The sequence below is a fragment of the Schistocerca nitens genome, chromosome 4, assembly GCF_023898315.1.
Source record: "Schistocerca nitens isolate TAMUIC-IGC-003100 chromosome 4, iqSchNite1.1, whole genome shotgun sequence".
NCBI lineage: Eukaryota > Metazoa > Arthropoda > Insecta > Orthoptera > Acrididae > Schistocerca > Schistocerca nitens.
The window spans coordinates 214039273-214063703 of NC_064617.1; the positions used below are offsets into that span (position 1 = coordinate 214039273).

At 44.8% G+C, this 24431-nt stretch overlaps 1 protein-coding gene across 1 annotated transcript in view; it reads left to right on the forward strand.

Moving 5' to 3' along the window:
• The window catches only part of LOC126252208 (uncharacterized), an 88879-nt gene that overhangs the window by 32059 nt on the left and 32389 nt on the right, over positions 1–24431 (forward strand). Inside the window, exon 4 of the mRNA XM_049953078.1 lies at positions 267–523. Coding sequence (XP_049809035.1) covers positions 267–523 — 257 coding nt within the window. The remainder of the gene's footprint in view (positions 1–266; positions 524–24431) is intronic.

A 24431-nucleotide genomic window follows, 5' to 3' on the forward strand; every position in this document is an offset into this window, starting at 1 on the left:
TTTTCAAGGCCTATCCACTGTACCACCCTATAACTAAATCTGAAGGGGGTGCGATGGGTATGTTCCCTTGTAAGAGCGGAACAAAAACCGATGACCTTGTTTCGGTCTGTTGACATCAGGTTTATTCTTATGGTGAACGTAGCATAGTGTCGCTCTAGCTGCCAAACAGTTAACAGCGTTTGCAACAGAGAGTGTCGCGACTGTACGTGTCGGACTGTGATGCGAGTGAGTGTAACGCAGACTACAGGTGTCGGCCGTGCTTGCAGGCGGCTGACGTACGCGGCGGCGGCGCAGCAGGCGTGCTGGCGGCTGGCCGGCCCGCTGGTGGGCGTGCTGACGCCGCTGCTGGCTCGCGAGGCGGTGGCCGGCTACTCGAGGCAGGAGGCGGCGTTCGCGGCCGCCGTGCCCGCCTTCGGCCGCCTCTGCGCGCTCGTCGCGGCGCCCTGCTGCGCGCGCCTCGCGCCGCCCACCGCCGCCTACCTGGCCGGCGTCTCGGGGCTGCTCACCGCCGCAGGACTCTACGGTGAGTGACCAGCTCTACAGCTGTTCGCCGCTCTGGCGAACGGCCCGACTACCGGCTGTGGCAGCCAAGGAAGTTTAAGTACCTTCTTGCTTCCCACTGTTGAAGATCAATTCGGGAATGGCGATTGCATCTGTCAACACGTTCGAGCAGCTGTTCATAATGCGCGGCGTGTGGCGGAGTGGTTACACGACAATAACATCCCTGTAATGGACTGGCCTGCACGGAGTCCTGCCCTGAATCCTATAGAACAACTTTGGGATGTTTTGGAACGCTGACTTTGTGCCAGGCCTCACCGACCGACATCGATACCTCTCCTCATTGCAGCACTCCGTGAAGAGTGGGCTGCCATTCCCCAAGAAACCTTCCAGTACCTGGTTGTACGTATGCCTGCGAGAGTGGAAGCTGTCACCAAGGCTAAAGCCGTCGGCACACGGACCGTGCTGTCGAACGTTAACGTTGAGCGTGCCGAGTTCAACGTGCTGCTGAACGCTCAGGAACGATGCGACTTGTGCACACGGTACGTGGGCCCCAACGTGGTATACACGATCGCAACGCACTCCAGCGGCAGTTGAGGGATGTTTCTAGTTCGTAAATCACTCTGTCTACTCAACGGGCGCGCGTAAAATTCGCACTTTAGCTCTATTAAAACGTACATTTCCTCCATCGTCCACGAAAAGGAAAATAACATGTCCAATACAAACACTGCGGTACAAATTTGGGATACTTCTGCGCCTAAGATAAACATTATTTCATCATTCCCACATTTCAGTAAAACCCCAAGGTCAGTGTTAGTTGAGCACTGTTCGTACCCAGTAGCAGAATGTTTGCAACATGTGAACTACGAAGCGTAAAAGAAAAAGGAGCAAAATAGCTTTATACAAACCACAGGGTGGGCAGAATTAAAACTGACTCGCAGAATACAGCGTGTGTATAAGCTCACTTACAACTTTCCACTTTTCGCTATGGGCTGTAAACGACACAAACGCACACTGAGACACCAATACGTACACTGATGAGAAAAAACATGACCACTGCCCGCCGCGACGTTCGATGCCTTAATGCTGCCTAGTGGCGTTGCGTGTAAGTGACGCGGTAACGAAAGTACATGATCTGAGCAGACACGGACGGGGGATCACGCTAACGAAGATTGGGCTGCAAATGGGGAAATCCATTCAGGTACGCGACTTTGGGAAAGGGCAGTACTAAAAATGGAGTGCGACAAGCGGATGCATTGGCATCTCTGTAATGCCGCCCTCGAGAAGGTTGTAATATCTCTTTATATTCGATGAATTATTCTGATACAATTCTACTCTTGAATGACGTTTACTAATTTCCTATCTTCATACTCGCAGAATCCATGCGCAAAGTAGTTTCTTTCAATAGCTATGCCATGAGTGCATAATTATTCTTTGTAGTACTCTCTCTGGTGTTTGTTAGAAAAAAGCTTCCGAGATTGTCTTCGTGCCGATTAGCCTGAGCATTGTTTGAAGAATTGTAATCTGAATATTGAGATTTATGACAAAAAATAACTGATACGAAATTGTACGATTAAAAGGGAAATATACATATATATTGCTCCTTCAAAAAAAAAAAAAAAAAACGTGTGTATTTGACATTTGAGAATTAATGATATTCATCGATATATTGCGTAGTTGTTAATCAGAAGGGAACTTCCGAAAGACTGGATACGAACCTGCATTTAATAATCCAAGAACTCTATCACTTCTTCGGAAGGTTAAACTTCATCAAAGCAAAATATCCGCTTGATCTGAGGTTTCCCGACTGATTATACAACGCTCCCAAAATTACGAGGCATTTCATTTGTACAGATTAGCAGACTGCCGCAAAGCACGAGCCTCCAGAGAAGAAGAATCATCGCCTGATTTCATTTTAACAAGTAAAATTTCTGAATCATTTTGAGTGACTGAGCTATAACTGTGTTTCATATCATGAATGATTGATTGCTCGAACGAACTGAGAACTACATAATTACATAGATAGCAGAAAAAATTACAAGGTGATGAGAAACGCAAACCTTCTGAACAGAGGAACGATCTTCTATAAATCGGTGCAGATACTGGCCTACGCAGATGACATAGATATAATAGCAAGAACCCAAAAAGCAATGGAAGAGACATTTACAGCTCTCGAACAGGCCAGCAGGAACATGGGGTTAATTATTAATGAACAAAAAACAAAATATATGGCAGCTGGAGAAGCATATAGAGAAAATATGCCAAATGCAATAACAATGGGCAATTATACATTTGAGAGAGTTCAACATTTCAAGTACCTGGGCTCGACAGTTACACATCTAAATGATATCTCCTTTGAAATTAAGCAGAAATTAATACTGGTCAACAGAGCCTAATCTGCCCTAACAAGACTTCTATCCTCAAGGCTCCTGACTCGTACCACGAAATTAACTATGTATAAATCACTTATACGGCCAGCGCTTACATATGCCTCTGAAGCCTGGACATTAACAACTAAAGATATTGAAACACTGGATGCATTTGAAAGAAAGGTACCTAGACGAATTATCGGCCCAATCTGTGAAAGAGGAAGATGGAGGAGGAGATACAACCATGAGTTGTATACAATACGCAAAGACCAACCCATCAGAAGGATAGTGAAATCATCCAGACTGAGGTGGGCGGGGCATTTGGCTCGCATGAATGATACAGGAGTACCAAAAAGAATATTACAAGGAAAGCCAGGAGGGCAGAGAGCACGTGGTCGACCAAGAGCCAGATGGGAAGATGGAGTAATCGAAGATCTTAGGAAGATGGGCTATAGAAACTGGAGAGTATTGGCAAAGGACCGAGAGAGATGGAAGGAAATTGTAGAAGATGCCAAGGCTTATCATGAGCTGTAGTGCCAAGAAAGAAGAAGATCGTTATTACACAGAGCCTGTGAACGAGTATCTCGAACACGGCGAAGCTAGTCGAATACTCACATGCTACTGTAGTGATAATCTACGGAGAAAGTTAAAGGACAGTGAAACTATCGTCCTTCCACCATCCTTCAAACCTACAAATACTTGATCCGCCCCATCCTCTGTTATGGCAGTGTAACTTGGATTTCCGCCCCTCCCAGGTTCTATAAATACCTCCAAATCCTCAAATGCCATGCGCTCCGCCTCGCCTTCCGCATCTGCCCTCCGTCCCCCACGCGCATCCTCTACATCTACATCTACATCCATACTCCGCAAGCCACCTGACAGTGTGTGGCAGAGGGTACCTTGAGTATATCGGTTCTCCCTTCTATTCCAGTCTCGTATTGTTCGTGGAAAGAAGGATTGTCGGTCGCAGGTTCGAATCCTGCCTCGGGCATGGATGTGTGTGATGTCCTTAAGTTAGTTAGGTTTAAGTAGTTCTAAGTTCTAGGGGACTGATGACCACAGATGTTAAGTCCCATAGTGCTCAGAGCCATTTGAACCAAGGATTGTCGGTATGCCTCTGTGTGGGCTCTAATCTCTCTGATTTTATCCTCATGGTCTCTTCGCGAGATATACGTAGGAGGGAGCAATATACTGCTTAACTCTTCGGTGAAGGAATGTTCTTGAAACTTTAACAAAAGCCCGTACCGAGCTACTGAGCGTCTCTCCTGCAGAGTCTTCCACTGGAGTTTATCTATCATCTCCGTAACGCTTTTGTGATTACTAAATGATCCTTTAACGAAGCGCGCTGCTCTCCGTTGGATCTTCTCTATCTCTTCTATCAATCCTATCTGGTACGGATCCCACACTGCTGAGCAGTATTCAAGCAGTGGGCGAACAACCGTACTGTAACCTACTTCCTTTGTTTTCGGATTGCATTTCCTTAGGATTCTTCCAATGAATCTCAGCCTGGCATCTGCTTTACCGACGATCAACTTTATATGATCATTCCATTTTAAATCACTCCTAATGCGTACCCCCAGATAATTTATGGAATTAACTGCTTCCAGTTGCTAACCTGCTATTTTGTAGTTAAATTATAAGGGCCTCATGCCCTTCCCCCACCATCTCCTTTTCCTTGAAGACATCTGCACACTATGTATTTTCCGCTACTTTGATCCCCCTCACCCCCTGGTGTCTCCCTTCCGCTCCACCCCCAGCCCATTGCCGCGTCTTTACCATTGTGTCCCACCCTCTCTCCATCTCCACACCCTTCGCCTCTTTTACCAACACAACTTCCAACATCTACCCCTCCCAGATGATGAGCTTCGCCCTGACATCTACCCTTCCTACCAACTGTAACCCCGTCTTCCTCCTGCCTCCTCCTCAGGGCTCCCTCTCCTCCCCCTCCCTCCTCCTGAGCGGCTTTCCCCTCCTACTCCCCCTCCCTCTCTTGTGCTCCCCTTCAGTGTCTCTGCACTTCTTCCTACGTTGTCTTCCCTCTTCACCTCCTGCCCCAGCAGTCTCCTGCCTCTTAGTGTACCTGCTGATTCCCCTACTCTCTTCATCCCGCCGCCTCCCCTGCTACCCCTTGCTCTCCCCTCCTTCTCCATCCTCTCCTGCCTCTCCTTCAGCAGGTCCCAAAAAATGGCTCTGAGCACTATGGGACTTAACATCTGAGGTCATCAGTCCCCTAGAACTTAGAACTACTTACACCTAACTAACCTAAGGACATCACACATGTCCATGCCCGAGGCAGGATTCGAACCTGCGACAGTAGCGGTCGCTCGGTTCCAGACTGAAGCGCCTAGAACCGTTCAGCCACATCAGCTGGTGGCAGGTCCCACCTGGTAGTTTCATTCTTCATCGTGTGTGCTCCAAGTGGGTTTTAAGTGTGTTGCTCCGGAGTGTTTTTAATACTGTGGCCGACTTTTAAACTATGCGTGTGCCTTCAGTTGCTTCTTTGTGTTTTAAGGATCTCCAACTGAGTTTTTAACTTTATGTCGACTTTTTTTGATTGTCCCCCCATGAACGTCTCCATGTCAATGTATTTTTACCTCCATTATCTCCCCTTACTCTGTTTTATGTGCTCCTTTTTTTATCGCCTTATATGTAACATTTTATTCTTGTCTTAGTTGTCATGTCCCTCGGCTGAAGAGCAGCAGATTGTGCCACTGAACTCACAATAAAGTAAAAAAAAAAAAAAATGAAACTATCACTAGCCGCTAAATGGTTAGACATTCAGGACTCTCCACAGAATGTGTGATTTAGAGGTTTGTCTGTTCTGTAAAGTAGGGTAGTTGGTGATCTGTGGCATCTCTGACGAAAGAGCTGAATGCTGGAGCACACACAAGTGTTACGAAGCTCAACATTCATCGTACATTGTTGAAAGTGGAGATCAGCAGCAGACCACCCCTACGTGTTCATGTGTTGATCCAATGACATCGTCATTCACGATATTAGTGGGCAGGGGATCATCAGGATTCGACGTCGATCAATGGAAACATGTCGGGTCTTAGGATGAAACACAGTTTGGTACTCTGGATTGATGTCGTCTCCACAAACGCCCTCATCGAGGTGGACGGCGACTCGAAACATCCAGCACGCCACCTACGCAGGATGGTTTGAGATTCTCCTGCGCTTACACAGGACATGTAGTACTAATCGAAGACACACTTACAGCTGCGAAGCACCTGCATCCCTTCGTGCTTGATGTCTTCTCCGACGGTGATGTCACCTTCCAGCAGTATAATCGACCCTGTCTCCGAGCCAGAACCGTGCTACAGTGGTTTGAGGAGTTTTACAGTGAACTCACGTTGATGTCTCGGCGACCAAATACGCCTGGTATAAATCATACGGTACCCATCCTGGTCGCTATCAGGAGCCATCACCGCGTACGCAATTCAGTGGTCAGTTGTTTACGCGAATTACATGACCTATGTGCAGATATGCCACATGTCTCTACAAACCTACCAACAAACTGTCGGATTCCTGGTATACAGAATCACTGATGTATTTCGTTCCAAAGGCCGTCAACCAAGTTATTAAGTAGATGGACATAATGTTTCAGCTGATCAGTGCATTATAAAAGGGGATATACGAGTATGTATCCAGGCTGCACGTCTCCTCGCTGCGCGGTCTAGGGCGCTTTGTCACAGTTCGCGAGGCTCCCCCTGTCGGAGGTTCGAGTCCTCCCTCGGGCATGGGGTGTATGCGTTGTTCTCAGCGTGATTAGTTTTAGATTAAGTAGTGTGTAAGCCTAGGGACTGATCACCTTAGCAGTTCGGTCCCATAGGAACTTACCACCACCACATCTCCCCCTAAATCACTTAATCGATTTCAGCCATAGTTGGTACACACATTACTTCGTGCCTGGAAATAACCACTACAAGAGTAAGATCCATCTACCTTTCAAAGTGTGTGTGTGTGGGGGGGGGGGGGGGGGACTGAAAAGGAAGCATAGCTCATGATGCGCAAACAACCACAACATTATACATAATTTCTAACCTTTATGAAACTTTTTCTTACTCACTTGCCCATTCCCCCACACAAAATGATGAAAGAAAACAGTTGAGAAGCGTGAAAACGAAACTGCAGGGCGACATTGGAGAGCGGATTAGGAAATGCACAAAGAAAGGAAAGACAAGGAGACGAACAGGGTGGGGAGGGGAGGGGGGAGGAATAGGTGATCAGAACCACGAGGAGGAGAAAACAGCGGAAAAAGGAAAGAGAAGATGGACAGAGAGAGGGGAGGAGGAGCCCCTTTAACCTGCCTGTAATTAAAATGACGGACACTGTTCTCAATTTTAAAAGTTCAGTGAGGTTTCTGGGTCTCACATTTGATGGTTGGTGGGTTGATTTAGAGGAGGGACCAAACAGTGAGATCGTCGGTCTCAGTGGATTAGTGAGGGATGGGGAAGGAAGTCGGCTTTGCCCATTCAAGGGAACTGTCCAGGAATTTGCCTGAAGTGATTTAGGGAAATCGCGAAAAACCTAAATCAGGATGGCTGGACGTGGGTTTGAACCGTCGTCCTCCTTAATGCGAATCCAGTGTGCTAACCACTCCGCACCTCACTCGGTCACATTTGATGAGCGGCTGACATGGTTACCACGTCTCAACAACATTGAATATTTTAAAATACCACAGCCACACGTCATGGGGAGCAGGTCGAACATGTTGTAAAGCACAACAGAACATGCCACTCCACAAACATATTTTGCCGGACCATCAGTCTTCTATCTGCTTTGATGCGACCTGCTGCGAGTTGCTCTCCAATGCCAACCTCTTCTTCTCAGAATAGTATTCACGCCAAATGTTATCATTTAGTTGTTGGTTGTATTCCAAATTCCATCTGTACCTACAGTTCCCACCCTCTGTTACCATGGAAGTTATTCCCTGCTATTGTAACACATCATGTCCCTTCTTATTATCTTTCCCTCGCCGAATTTGCGAAGAACTATAGGTACTGTTAGGAACTTCAATCTGTTTAGGTCCCCATCAATAAACCAGCGACCAATGATACGAATCTTGAAAATCCCTACACGTAACTTGTCAGGAGGAGGTCGTTGTTCATCGACTTCTTACAGCCAGCGTGGACGTTGCAAATATTACTATTCCCATGGTTTGTAAACGATGCTTCTTTGGTAAACATCTGCCATATACAAGCTGTTAGGCATATAAGTGCAGATATTTCTATTGTTGACTGAGGACTGTGTGCTGAACAACATTACATCAATATTTCATTTATTTGCAGACTAATAATTATTGCTATTACGAGTACTATGTTTCCAGCTTCATTAGTACCTCCAAATACGTGTGGCACTAGTAAGCCAGTACTGTTGACACTGAGGTGACGAAAGTCATGCAATACTTGCTAGTATTGCGTCGGACCTCCTTTTACGAGGCAGCCTTCCGCACTTGTGGAAGAGTTAACCGAGATAACTGCATCACTGAGGCCGATGCTTATGCAGGATGAACTTGTGCATATGGTTTACTTCTAACGGAACGGGACATCTCAGCATTCTGCCACAGGTGTGTGCACGTTTTTGAATGGTGTGTTTCCTGGAAGGTGAATTGGGCGCGCAGGGCGCAATATCTGGGCAGCGCTTTTTCCCGATCTCACACACGTGGACCTCTTCGTCTGGGAGTTTAGCAAGTGGTGTATGTTTCACCGACACAACTGATTCGCGAAGCTCCGAGCCGAATTGAACAAGCTCCTGCGGCTATAACACCACAAATGCTGCGGAATTTCTTTCGTGCCGCAGCCGGCAGATTGGAATCTTGTCGGGATGTTAACGGTGCTCATGTTGAATGTGAGATGTGGTAAACATATGCCACTATAAATAATAAGAATACAATAAGCATTTCAACAAAATCAATACTCAATTTCTGGACGCCCTGTATCCTCAGATAGCTAACTTACAGTGTGTAGTGGAAGGTTTTTATCATACCGCTATGATTTTCCCTCCTTTCTGTTTCATTTGAGAATGATTTGAGGAAAGAAAGACTGTCGCTAGCGCTTTATATGTGCTCTAATTATCTAATTTTCTTGTAGTGGTCCTCTCGTGACATGTATGTGGGAGGAAGTAATATGTTGGCCAACTCTTGTTTGGATGTCTTAGAATTATAATTGTTGTCCTCTTTGCGATGCAAAATTACTCTCTGCCACTGCAGCTTGAATAAATCCATAATGCACTCGCGGTTACTAAACAAACCTGTGACGACACAGTTGCCCTTCTCTGGATCTTCTCTAACTCCTCTGCTAACTCTCCCTAGTATAGGCATACGACTAACGAGCAGTAGTAATATCACAATTAGTGTTTTCCTAAGCCACTTCCTTTGTGGTTCAGTTACAATTCTGTAGAATTCTTCCAGTGAATCTCAGCCTGGCATCAGCTTTTGTTACAATTAGATTCATTGTGGGTGTTCCCTTCAGATCGCTTCAGATAATTAGGCTTCTCTGACGTTTTATGTATGTTGCTCCCGCCCTGCTACATTTTATGCATATACTCTACAGGACAAGCCAATAGAAAATGCAGGTATAAAGATTATGTATACGCTCCTGACAAAAAAATTGAAGCACCCAGAAGCGAGGAGGAAACAAAATGAAACTTCACAGGTTGAGAGGGTATGTGATGTTACCTCAGTGATAAGGGTTACAAAATCGAGTCAGATTTACAAAGAACTTGACAGTATGAGCCCACTTATCAGTATGACATTGTATCGTCCCTGGCCTAGATGTTTCTTTCATTTGGGAAGAGTGTCATAAGACCTTTGTATTTACTGCTGAGGCTACCTGTCTCACAACTGTATTAAATCAGAGACGTCCCACAAATCTTCTATTGGGGACAGAACTGCAGATCTTGCTGACCACACAAGTACCTCAACATCTTGAAGACAGTTCGTAGAAACAAAAATCACATGTGGACACATGTTGCCCTGTTGAAAAATGAAACCACATAACTGTCGCAAGAGAGATCAAACATGAGAATTACGAGATGTCTGTTACATACCATTGTGCTGTCAGAGTTCTCTGACACAGTACCAACCATGACTTAGACATATCCAATGGCTCCCCACACCATGAAGTCAGGTGTAAATAAACACAACTATGCCTATCCCAAGTGTTGGAAGTAAAGGACCTCACCCCAGTTTGCTGCCATATGGGCCAAAGATGGTGGTCCAAGGTACTGCAGAACTGTGATTCATTACTGGACACAGTGCATCGCCATTCACCAGCAGTCCATGCTTCCCACTTATGGCACCACACCAAATATATGGGACAGTAATTCCCTAACTCAGATGCTGCCAGTTTCCAACCTATGATGTGAGATGGAACAGAATGTTGTAGGAAGTCCATTACTTGTTCTTGGATGTAGGTGGGGATGTGAAAGTGTTACAGTGTGCTTAGTGTGCAACATGATGATTCTCCCTGATGGTCAGATGTGGTCAACCAGAACCTGAAGAATGAGGATGACTATACTCATGTTCCCATGCAGTACAATGTGGAGCTGCTGCCACATCCAGATGCCCCATAATTGTATGATTCGAGCAGCCAGCAAATGGAGAACTACTGTGAGGCCCCTTCCAATTTTAGGCGCTGATAACGCAGCCTCACACAGGTACATGGCATCTCTGTGTCCTTCACAGTGATCAGTCAAGATCTGACACTGATAACACTCCTTATACACCACAACAGGCCTTGTAACAACACTGAACATGAACAACACTAATCCAATCTGGTGGGCATTCTACACTCCTGGATATTGAAATAAGAACACCGTGAATTCATTGTCCCAGGAAGGGGAAACTTTATTGACACATTCCTGGGGTCAGATACATCACATGATCACACTGACAGAACCACAGGCACATAGACACAGGCAACAGAGCATGCACAATGTCGGCACTAGTACAGTGTATATCCACCTTTCGCAGCAATGCAGGCTGCTATTCTCCCATGGAGACGATCGTAGAGATGCTGGATGTAGTCCTGTGGAACGGCTTGCCATGACATTTCCACCTGGCGCCTCAGTTGGACCAGCGTTCGTGCTGGACGTGCAGACCGCGTGAGACGACGCTTCATCCAGTCCCAAACATGCTCAATGGGGGACAGATCCGGAGATCTTGCTGGCCAGGGTAGTTGACTTACACCTTCTAGAGCACGTTGCGTGGCACGGGATACATGCGGACGTGCATTGTCCTGTTGGAACAGCAAGTTCCCTTGCCGGTCTAGGAATGGTAGAACGATGGGTTCGATGACGGTTTGGATGTACCGTGCACTATTCAGTGTCCCCTCGACGATCACCAGTGGTGTACGGCCAGTGTAGGAGATCGCTCCCCACACCATGATGCCGGGTGTTGGCCCTGTGTGCCTCGGTCGTATGCAGTCCTGATTGTGGCGCTCACCTGCACGGCGCCAAACACGCATACGACCATCATTGGCACCAAGGCAGAAGCGACTCTCATCGCTGAAGACGACACGTCTCCATTCGTCCCTCCATTCACGCCTGTCGCGACACCACTGGAGGCGGGCTGCACGATGTTGGGCGTGAGCGGAAGACGGCCTAACGGTGTGCGGGACCGTAGCCCAGCTTCATGGAGACGGTTGCGAATGGTCCTCGCCGATACCCCAGGAGCAACAGTGTCCCTAATTTGCTGGGAAGTGGCGGTGCGGTCCCCTACGGCACTGCGTAGGATCCTACGGTCTTGGCGTGCATCCGTGCGTCGCTGCGGTCCGGTCCCAGGTCGACGGGCACGTGCACCTTCCGCCGACCACTGGCGACAACATCGATGTACTGTGGAGACCTCACGCCCCACGTGTTGAGCAATTCGGCGGTACGTCCACCCGGCCTCCCGCATGCCCACTATACGCCCTCGCTCAAAGTCCGTCAACTGCACATACGGTTCACGTCCACGCTGTCGCGGCATGCTACCAGTGTTAAAGACTACGATGGAGCTCCGTATGCCACGGCAAACTGGCTGACACTGACGGCGGCGGTGCACAAATGCTGCGCAGCTAGCGCCATTCGACGGCCAACACCGCGGTTCCTGGTGTGTCCGCTGTGCCGTGCGTGTGATCATTGCTTGTACAGCCCTCTCGCAGTGTCCGGAGCAAGTATGGTGGGTCTGACACACCGGTGTCAATGTGTTCTTTTTTCCATTTCCAGGAGTGTAGATATAATAGCAAGAACCCAAAAAGCAATGGAAGAGACATTTACAGCTCTTGAACAGGCCAGCAGGAACATGGGGTTAGTTATTAATGAACAAAAAACAAAATATATGGCAGCTGGAGAAGCATATAGAGAAATATGCCAAATGCAATAACAATGGGCAATTATACATTTGAGAGAGTTCAACATTTCAAGTACCTGGGCTCGACAGTTACACATCTAAATGATATCTCCTTTGAAATTAAGCAGAAATTAATACTGGTCAACAGAGCCTAATCTACCCTAACAAGACTTCTATCCTCAAGGCTCCTGACTCGTACCACGAAATTAACTATGTATAAATCACTTATACGGCCAGCGCTTACATATGCCTCTGAAGCCTGGACATTAACAACTAAAGATGTTGAAACACTGGATGCATTTGAAAGAAAGGTACCTAGACGAGTTATCGGCCCAATCTGTGAAAGAGGAAGATGGAGGAGGAGATACAACCATGAGTTGTATACAATACGCAAAGACCAACCCATCAGAAGGATAGTGAAATTATCCAGACTGAGGTGCGCGGGACATGTGGCTCGCATGAATGATACAGAAGTACCAAAAAGAATATTACAAGGAAAGCCAGGAGGGCAGAGAGGACGTGGTCGACCAAGAGCCAGATGGGAAGATGGAGTAATCGAAGATCTTAGGAAGATGGGCTATAGAAACTGGAGAGTATTGGCAAAGGACCGAGAGAGATGGAAGGAAATTGTAGAAGAGGCCAAGGCTTATCATGAGCTGTAGTGCCAAGAAAGAAGAAGATCGTTATTACACAGAGCCTGTGAACGAGTATCTCGAACACGGCGAAGCTAGTCGAATACTCACATGCTACTGTAGTGATAATCTACGGAGAAAGTTAAAGGACAGTGAAACTATCGTCCTTCCACCATCCTTCAAACCCACAAATACTTGATCCGCCCCATCCTCTGTTATGGCAGTGTAATTTTGATTTCCGCCCCTCCCAGGTTCTATAGATACCTCCAAATCCTCAAATGCCATGCGCTCCGCCTCGCCTTCCGCATCTGCCTTCCGTCCCCCACGCGCATCCTCTACATCTACATCTACATCCATACTCCGCAAGCCACCTGACAGTGTGTGGCAGAGGGTACCTTGAGTACCTCTATCGGTTCTCCCTTCTATTCCAGTCTCGTATTGTTCGTGGAAAGAAGGATTGTCGGTCGCAGGTTCGAATCCTGCCTCGGGCATGGATGTGTGTGATGTCCTTAGGTTAGTTAGGTTTAAGTAGTTCTAAGTTCTAGGGGACTGATGACCACAGATGTTAAGTCCCAAAGTGCTCAGAGCCATTTGAACCAAGGATTGTCGGTATGCCTCTGTGTGGGCTCTAATCTCTCTGATTTTATCCTCATGGTCTCTTCGCGAGATATACGTAGGAGGGAGCAATATACTGCTTGACTCTTCGGTGAAGGAATGTTCTTGAAACTTTAACAAAAGCCTGTACCGAGCTACTGAGCGTCTCTCCTGCAGAGTCTTCCACTGGAGTTTATCTATCATCTCCGTAACGCTTTTGTGATTACTAAATGATCCTTTAACGAAGCGCGCTGCTCTCTGTTGGATCTTCTCTATCTCTTCTATCAATCCTATCTGGTACGGATCCCACACTGCTGAGCAGTATTCAAACAGTGGGCGAACAACCGTACTGTAACCTACTTCCTTTGTTTTCGGATTGCATTTCCTTGGGATTCTTCCAATGAATCTCAGCCTGGCATCTGCTTTACCGACGATCAACTTTATATGATCATTCCATTTTAAATCACTCCTAATGCGTACCCCCAGATAATTTATGGAATTAACTGCTTCCAGTTGCTGACCTGCTATTTTGTAGCTAAATGATAAGGGCCTCATGCCCTTCCCCCACCATCTCCTTTTCCTTGAAGACATCTGCACACTATATATTGTCCGCTACTTTGATCCCCCTCACCCCCTGGTGTCTCCCTTCCGCTCCACCCCCAGCCCATTGCCGCGCCTTTACCATTGTGTCCTACCCTCCCTCCATCTCCACACCCTCCGCCTCTTTTACCAACACAACTTCCAACATCTACCCCTCCGAGATGATGAGCTTCGCCCTGACATCTACCCTTCCTACCAACTGTAACCCCGTCTTCCTCCTGCCTCCTCCTCAGGGCTCCCTCTCCTCCCCCTCCCTCCTCCTGAGCGGCTTTCCCCTCCTACTCCCCCTCCCTCTCTTGTGCTCCCCTTCAGTGTCTCTGCACTTCCTCCTACGTTGTCTTCCCTCTTCACCTCCTGCCCCAGCAGTCTCCTGCCTCTTAGTGTACCCGCTGATTCCCCTACTCTCTTCATCCCGCCGCCTCCCCTGCTACCCCTTGCTCTCCCCTCCTTTTCCATCCTCTCCTGCCTCTCCTTCGGCAGGTCCCAAAGAATGGCTCTGAGCACTATGGGACTTAACATCTGAGGTCATCATTCCCCTAGAACTTAGAACTACTTACACCTAACTAACCTAAGGACATCACACATGTCCATGCCCGAGGCAGGATTCGAACCTGCGACAGTAGCGGTCGCTCGGTTCCAGACTGAAGCGCCTAGAACCGTTCGGCCACATCAGCTTGTGGCAGGTCCCACCTGGCAGTTTCATTCTTCATCGTGTGTGCTCCAAGTGGGTTTTAAGTGTGTTGCTCCGGAGTGTTTTTAATACTGTGGCCGACTTTTAAACTATGCGTGTGCCTTCAGTTGCTTCTTTGTGTTTTAAGGATCTCCAACTGAGTTTTTTAACTTTATGTCGACTTTTTTTGATTGTCCCCCCATGAACGTCTCCATGTCAATGTATTTTTACCTTCATTATCTCCCCTTACTCTGTTTTATGTGCTCCTTTTTTTATCGCCTTATATGTAACATTTTATTCTTGTCTTAGTTGTCATGTCCCTCGGCTGAAGAGCAGCAGATTGTGCCGCTGAACTCACAATAAAGTAAAAAAAAATGAAACTATCACTAGCCGCTAAATGGTTAGACATTCAGGACTCTCTACAGAATGTGTGATTTAGAGGTTTGTCTGTTCTGTAAAGTACGGTAGTTGGTGATCTGTGGCATCTCTGACGAAAGAGCTGAATGCTGGAGCACACACAAGTGTTACGAAGCTCAACATTCATCGTACGTTCTTGAAAGTGGAGATCAGCAGCAGACCACCCCTACGTGTTCATGTGTTGACCCAATGACATCGTCATTCACGATATTAGTGGGCAGGGGATCATCAGGATTCGACGTCGATCAATGGAAACGTGTCGCGTCTTAGGATGAAACACAGTTTGGTACTCTGGATTCATGTCGTCTCCACAAACGCCCTCATCGAGGTGGACGGCGACTCGAAACATCCAGCACGCCACCTACGCAGGATGGCCTGACATTCTCCTGCGCTTACGCAGGACATGTAGTACTAATCGAAGACACACTTACAGCTGCGAAGCACCTTCATCCCTTCATGCTTGATGTCTTCTCCGACGGTGATGTCACCTTCCAGCAGTATAATCGACCCTGTCTCCGAGCCAGAACCGTGCTACAGTGGTTTGAGGAGTTTTACAGTGAACTTACGTTGATGTCTCGGCGACCAAATACGCCTGGTATAAATCATATGGTACCCATCCTGGTCGCTATCAGGAGCCATCACCGCGTACGCAATTCAATGGTCAGTTGTTTACGCTAATTACATGACCTATGTGCAGATATCTAATGCCACATGTCTCTACAAACCTACCAACAAACTGTCGGATTCCTGGCATACAGAATCACTGATGTATTTCGTTCCAAAGACCGTCAACCAAGTTATTAAGTAGATGGACATAATGTTTCAGCTGATCAGTGCATTATAAAAGGGGATATACGAGTATGTATCCGTGCTGCACGTCTCCTCGCTGCGCGGTCTAGGGCGCTTTGTCACGGTTCGCGAGGCTCCCCCTGTCGGAGGTTCGAGTCCTCCCTCGGGCATGGGCTGTATGCGTTGTTCTCAGCGTGATTAGTTTAAGTTAGATTAAGTAGTGTGTAAGCCTAGGGACTGATCACCTCAGCAGTTCGGTCCCATAGGAACTTACCACCACCACATCTCCCCCTAAATCACTTAATCGATTTCAGCCATACTTGGTACACACATTACTTCGTGCCTGGAAATAACCACTACAACAGTAAGAGCCATCTACCTTTCAAAGTGTGTGTGTGTGTGGGGGGGGGGGGGGGGGGGACTGAAAAGGAAGCATAGCTCACGATGTGCAAACAACCACAACATTATACATAATTTCTAACCTTTATGAAACTTTTTCCTACTCACTTGCTCCTTCCACCACACAAAATGATGAAAGAAAACAGTTGAGAAGCGTGAAAACGAACCTGCAGGGCGACATTGGAGAGCGGAGTAGGAAATGCACAAAGAAAGGAAAGACAAGGAGACGAACAGGGAGGGGAGGGGGGAGGAATAGGTGATCAGAACCACGAGGAGGAGAAAACAGCGGAAAAAGGAAAGATAAGCTGGACAGAGAGAGGAGAGGAGGAGCCCCTTTAACCTGCCTGTAATTAAAATGACGGACACTGTTCTCAATTTTAAAAGTTCAGTGAGGTTTTTGGGTCTCACATTTGATGGTTGGTGGGTTGATTTAGAGGAGGGACCAAACAGTGAGATCGTCGGTCCCAGTGGATTAGTGAGGGATGGGGAAGGAAGTCGGCTTTGCCCATTCAAGGGAACTATCCAAGAATTTGCCTGAAGTGATTTAGGGAAATCACGGAAAACCTAAATCAGGATGGCTGGACGTGGGTTTGAACCGTCGTCCTCCTTAATGCGAATCCAGTGTGCTAACCACTCCGCACCTCACTCGGTCACATTTGATGAGCGGCTGACATGGTTACCACGTCTCAACAACATTGAATATTTTAAAATACCACAGCCACACGTCATGGGGAGCAGGTCGAACATGTTGTAAAGCACAACAGAACATGCCACTCCACAAACATATTTTGCCGGACCATCAGTCTTCTATCTGCTTTGATGCGACCTGCTGCGAGTTGCTCTCCAATGCCAACCTCTTCTTCTCAGAATAGTATTCACGCCAAATGTTATCATTTAGTTGTTGGTTGTATTCCAATTTCCATCTTTACCTACAGTTCCCACCCTCTGTTACCATGGAAGTTATTCCCTGCTATTGTAACACATCATGTCCCTTCTTATTATCTTTCCCTCGCCTAATTTGCGAAGAACTATAGGTACTGCTAGGAACTTCAATCTGTTTAGGTCCCCATCAATAAACCAGCGACCAATGATACGAATCTTGAAAATCCCTACACGTAACTTGTCAGGAGGAGGTCGTTGTTCATCGACTTCTTACAGCCATCGTGGACGTTGCAAATATTACTACTCCCATGGTTTGTAAACGATGCTTCTTTGGTAAACATCTGCCATATACAAGCTGTTAGGCATATAAGTGCAGATATTTCTATTGTTGACTGAGGACTGTGTGCTGAACAACATTACACCACTATTTCATTTATTTGCAGACTAATAATTATTGCTATTACGAGTACTATGTTTCCAGCTTCATTAGTACCTCCAAATACGAGTGGCACTAGTAAGCCATTACTGTTGACACTGAGGTGACGAAAGTCATACAATACTTGCTAGTATCGCGTCGGACCTCCTTTTACAAGGCAGCCTTCCGCTCTTGTGGAAGAGTTAACCGAGATAACTGCATCACTGAGGCCGATGCTTATGCAGGATGAACTTGTGCATATGGTCTACTTCTAACGGAACGAGACACCTCAGCATTCTGCCACAGGTGTGTGCACGTTTTTGAATGGTGTGTTTCCTGGAAGGTGAATTGGGCACGCAGGGCCCAATATCTGGGCAGCGCTTTTTCCCGATCTCACACACGTGGACCTCTTCGTCTGGGAGTTTAGCAAGTGGTGTATGTTTCACCGACACAACTGATTCGCGAAGCTCCGAGCCGAATTGAACAAGCTCCTGCGGCTATAACACCACAAATGCTGCGGAATTTCTTTCGTGCCGCAGCCGGCAGATTGGAATCTTGTCGGGATGTGAACGGTGCTCATGTTGAATGTGAGATGTGGTAAACATATGCCACTATAAATAATAAGAATACAATAAGCATTTCAACAAAATCGATACTCAATTTCTGGACGCCCTGTATCCTCAGATAGCTAACTTACAGTGTTTAGTGCAAGGTTTTTATCATACCGCTATGATTTTCCCTCCTTTCTGTTTCATTTGAGAATGATTTGAGGAAAGAAAGACTGTCGCTAGCGCTTTATATGTGCTCTAATTATCTAATTTTCTTGTAGTGGTCCTCTCGTGACATGTATGTGGGAGGAAGTAATATGTTGCCCAACTCTTGTTTGGGTATCTTAGAATTCTAATTGTTGTCCTCTTTGCGATGCAAAATTACTCTCTGCCACTGCAGCTTGAATAAATCCATAATGCACTCGCGGTTACTAAACAAACCTGTGACGACACAGTTGCCCTTCTCTGGATCTTCTCTAACTCCTCTGCTAACTCCCCCTAGCATAGGCATACGACCAACGAGCAGTAGTAATATCACAATTAGTGTTTTCCTAAGCCACTTCCTTTGTGGTTCAGTTACAATTCTGTAGAATTCTTCCAGTGAATCTCAGCCTGGCATCAGCTTTTGTTACAATTAGATTCATGTGGGTGTTCCCTTCAGATCGCTTCAGATAATTAGGCTTCTCTGACGTTTTATGTATGTTGCTCCCGCCCTACTACATTTTATGCATATACTCTACAGACAAGCCAATAGAAAATGCATGTATAAAGATTATGTATACACTCCTGACAAAAAAATTGAAGCGCCCAGAAGCGAGGAGGAAACAAAATGAAACTTCACAGGTTGAGAGGGTATCTGATGTTACCTCAGTGATAAGGGTTACAAAATCGAGTCAGATTTACAAAGAACTTGACAGTATGAGCCCACTTATCAGTATGACATTGTATCGTCCTTGGCCTGGATGTTTCTTTCATTTGGGAAGAGTGTCATAAGACCTTTGTATTTACTGCTGAGGCTACCTGTCTCACAACTGTATTCAATCAGAGACGTCCCACAAATCTTCTATTGGGGACAGAACTGCAGATCTTGCTGACCACACAAGTACCTCAACATCTTGAAGACAGTTCGTAGAAACAAAAATCACATGTGGACACATGTTGCCCTGTTGAAAAATGAAACCACATAACTGTCGCAAGAGAGATCAAACATGAGAATTACGAGATGTCTGTTACATACCATTGTGCTGTCAGAGTTCTCTGACACAGTACCAACCATGACTTAGACATATCCAATGGCTCCCCACACCATGAAGTCAGGTGTAAATAAACACAACTATGTCCATCCCAAGTGTTGGAAGTAAAGGACCTCACCCCAGTTTGCTGCCATATGGGCCAAAGATGGTGATCCAAGGTACTGCAGAACTGTGATTCATTACTGGACACAGTGCATCGCCATTCACCAGCAGTCCATGCTTCCCACTTATGGCACCACACCAAATATATGGGACAGTAATTCCCTAACTCAGATGCTGCCAGTTTCCAACCTATGATGTGAGATGGAACAGAATGTTGTAGGAAGTCCATTACTTGTTCTTGGATGTAGGTGGGGATGTGAAAGTGTTACAGTGTGCTTAGTGTGCAACATGATGATTCTCCCTGATGGTCAGATGTGGTCAACCAGAACCTGAAGAATGAGGATGACTATACTCATGTTCCCATGCAGTACAATGTGGAGCTGCTGCCACATCCAGATGCCCCATAATTGTACGATTCGAGCAGCCAGCAAATGGAGAACTACTGTGAGGCCCCTTCCAAACTATTTTAGGCGCTGATAACGCAGCCTCACACAGGTACATGGCATCTCTGTGTCCTTCACAGTGATCAGTCAAGATCTGACACTGATAACACTCCTTATACACCACAACAGGCCTGGTAACAACACTGAACATGAACAACACTAATCCAATCTGGTGGGCATTCTGTCTCTCACAGAGAACTCATCTCTAATCAATTATGTACTCTCCCATGTTGTATATGTCCAAAAAGCTACATTGACATCAGACTATGTCTTCCAGGTGCTTCATTTCTTTGTCAGAAAACTTATTTCCTATAACTATACAATATTTTTATTGGCAGAGTAATGGTATTAAGATGGAAGTTCATAGATTAGTGTACTAATGAAAAATCAGAGACAATATGTGAAAATATTTCTGAGACTTAGGAAAGTATAAAGTTTCCTCAAAATTGTCTGGGTATAATGCTGTTGTTATTTAAGTAAATATAGCATAATGAATACAATCTGTCACAGATATTAATATAATTTATCACATATGTATGGCAACAATAATACAAACTTCCTGGCAGATTAAAACTGTGTGCCCGACTGAGACTCAAACTCGGGACCTTTGCCTTTCGCGGGCCTGAGTTCGAGTCTCGGTCGGGCACACAGTTTTAATCTGCCAGGAAGTTTCATATCAGCGCACACTCCGCTGCAGAGTGAAAATCTCATTCTGGAAACAATAATACAGTTTGACATACATATTTGCTATGTTATGTATTTCACAGTAATTAATTCGGTGCACATACTTCTTAAATAGCAGTTACTTAAAACAGAGTATTGAGAGTGTAGATCTTTTCACTTATTTATCTGCACTATGTTTCTGGTTGTTTATTTACATTGAAGTTCAACTGTGAGTCCTGTATCAACATCAGTCCTCTCTAATTATACCAGCATTTCACTACAATTTGTTGGAGTTGCAACCTTTTTATACACACTCCAAAAAAAGTTTTGCATCACCTTGGTTCCAAGAGCGAGAGAACAAGTACAGAAAATTGGAATAGATATTAACATAAACATCATTTCCACCCTTTCTATTGCTCATGAAAACCACACACTGCATGTTGCACCACCATACAGTGAGACCTTCAGAGGTGGTGGTTCAGATTGCTGTACACACTGGTACCCCTAATACCCAGTAGCACATCCTCTTGCATTGATGCATGCCTGTATTCTCCATGGCATACTATCCACAAGTTCATCAAGGCACTGTTGGTCCAGATGTTCCCACTCCTCAATGGCGATTCGGTGGAGATCCCTCAGAGTGGTTGGTGGGTCACATCGTCCATAAACAGCCTTTTTCAATCAAAAAAAAAATGGTTCAAATGGCTCTAAGCACTATGGGACTTAACATCTGAGGTCATCAGTCCCCTAGACTTATAACTATTTAAACCTAACTAACCTAAGGACATCACACACATCCATGCCCAAGGCAGGATTCGAACCTGCGAACTTAGCAGCAGTGCAATTCCCGACTGAAGCACTTAGAACCGCTCAGCCACAGAGGCCAGCCCTTTTAAATCTATACCAGGCATGTTTGATAGGGTTCATGTCTGGAGAACATGTTAGCCGCTCTAGTCGAGCAATGTCATTATCCTGAAGGAAGTCATTCACAAGATGTGCACAATGGGGGCGCAAATTGTTGTCCATGAAGATGAATGTCTTGCCAATACGCTGCCGATATGGTTGCACCACCAGTCAGAGGATGGAATTCACATATCGCACAGCTGTTGCAGCACCTTCCATGACCACCAGCAGTGTATGTTAGCCCCACATAATGCCACCCCAAAACAGCAGGGAACCTCCACCTTGCTGCACTTGCTGGACAGTGTCTCTAAGACATTCAGCCTGATTGGGTTGGCTCCAAACACATTATATGAGGGTGACTTTGCAGTGTATGCTGATCCATACAGAGAGTACAGATTGCAGACCAGAATTCCTCTTCCAGTTTTTTGTTTAGCCAACACACTTTATCAATGCCAGTAAGCCTCCCCCCCCCCCTTCCCTTCTCCCCCAAATTTTTAAAGAATTAAACTCCCATCTACAAACAGCTTCAAACATCTGATTAATGAGTTAAATAAATAATTTTATATTAAGTATTTAAAATCTATATGGTTTAGGACACAATGCACTAATTATGTTTGTTTTGTTAATTTCATTTTGCTCACTGAATGAATACAGTGTGAGTAATCTGCACTCTGTTTTAAGAAAAGCTAGTTTGTCATGCATCTTAATCTTAATTCTGTCATGTTTCCTGAACTGTGTGTCATACAATAGGTAATTTTCCAGGTACATTCAGTGCTATATAAGTACACTGTCCACAAAAAGTGTTTTAACTGGAATTAGTAGTAGAGAAGCAACAAATTAGAACCTCACACTAATGCTGAAGTTTTACTGAATGAACAGTAGAAATGTAGTCAATAATAAACTTTTTTCTTTCGCAGTTTTCTGGGGGCAGTGGGGAGGGGAGGGGGGTGTTGGAGGACTGTGGAGGGAATTATCAGTGAGGAAAAAAGTTTTGAAATGGTTTGAAATTGTGTGTAAAGTTTGTTGGAAGTTGCTAAGTACTCTCATTCTCAAATACTGGATGATTATAGTCTGAGTAATTTGAATACCATGAGCTACACTGCCTATTGACACAGTTTCTAACTTTAATACTTGATTTGTTGCGTTAAACCTTTAACATAGCATTATACCTCCTAATGAGTGGATTATGACTGCATTTTAAATTTTTTAATTTAGTCAATAATTATATGAGGTACTAAAGAATCAAATTTTAGTTACCCCTGGAAGCCATTAGTAGTCAATGTGCGACTAGGATTGGACAACCATTTTAGCTGTTTAATAATGTTGATTAATTTCAATTTTTTTTGTTTATTTGAAAAACCTATGAAAACTGACTGCTTGGAACAGGCATCTGCACAGGAACTTCCTGGTTCATTTTAACAATATGCAGCGGATATGTACCAGAAAAAGTACACTAAATTCATTCAGCAGTACTCATCAAGTACCCCTGTTGGTCAAGCTTGGTGAGGAAGTATGGTGTTTCTAAATTTACAAAACATATTCACTTGATTTACTGCTGATGTTTTTTTATGAATTTTGCTACCACCATGCTTCATTTGGATGAAACAGCTCCATGAAATCTTTGTAATGTGATCATTTTACATATGAGTTAATGTGGTATTGTTTTGGCTTGTCATTAATGAGTCACAGAAAATACTAATACCTCTGTAAATATGGGTTTACCTAACAATGGTAGGGACTATGTAACCTTCTAATCCTTTTAGCATTATCTGTACATTACATTATTTTACATACACATCAAAAAATCACTCTGTATAGATAGTGAACAATAATGACCCTATAACACACCATTGGTGGCCCCCATCAGTGTACGTTTACATCTGATGATTTGCCTAGGCCACCAGAACTGGGGCAGAAAGACACAAAATATCAACAAAATGGCATGTTTTTCCACTGATGTGGTTGGCAATTTTATCTCCTAACCAGTATAATACTGATTAACTGCAGCGGCACAAAAGCACCACCCTCTTGTGGCCCTGCTCAATGACATACACCAGTATGCTTCAAATTTCTTTTCACTTTTTGGTTTTATTTTTAACATATGGATGTTGATTTGCTGAAATCATAAAATTTAATGAACAGTGACTTATCATCACTTTTGCCATAACTGTTTACTGAACTTGAGGACCATCCAGTTTACTGTTCTTAAATATCTCTTAGTTAACAATAATCCAGAAAACTTTTGCTTTATTCTATTTCTGAAGTTTCTTTAGTTTTTATTTATTTTTTGATGGTGTGGTATTTGTCCTCCTGCTAGTGTTTGACTTGTAGTGTGTTGTGCTGTACAATTATTTTCATTTTATTTAACATCATTACTTCATGTTTTATAAAATAGAAAGACCCTTTTATAGCAATCTGTGCTGTATTATACTGCTACACTGTCTCAATCCAAAGACAGAAAATACTTTTTGGATACTGAAATTTGATGAAGACATTTAAAGTAACAAAAAATCCATGTCTTTTTAATTATGGTACAGGATTGTAATGATGTGTTAAAAATTAGTGTTTTCTATGTATAGAGTTTAATGCCATTACACAGCTAATAAGACTTTATGGCTACATTCAGATTATTATGTTTCTTTTCCAACCATCATCATTTAAGTCCAATGTGATATCAGAAATTACTTCTTGCATTGATATAATGGGCCACTTTGATAAAGATTTGGCTACCTTCAACCCGAATTCTTCACTAATTGACCTAGTGATCTGACTCTCTTAAACTCAATCTTGATGTGAATGAATGATGGTTTAGCAACTGTGTACTTATATTGATTCTGGAATGGTAATATTGCTTGTAAAATTAAGATATATTTTCAAACTGATATTTAGGTATGAGTTATTGAACTGTAGGTAAGGCTTATAC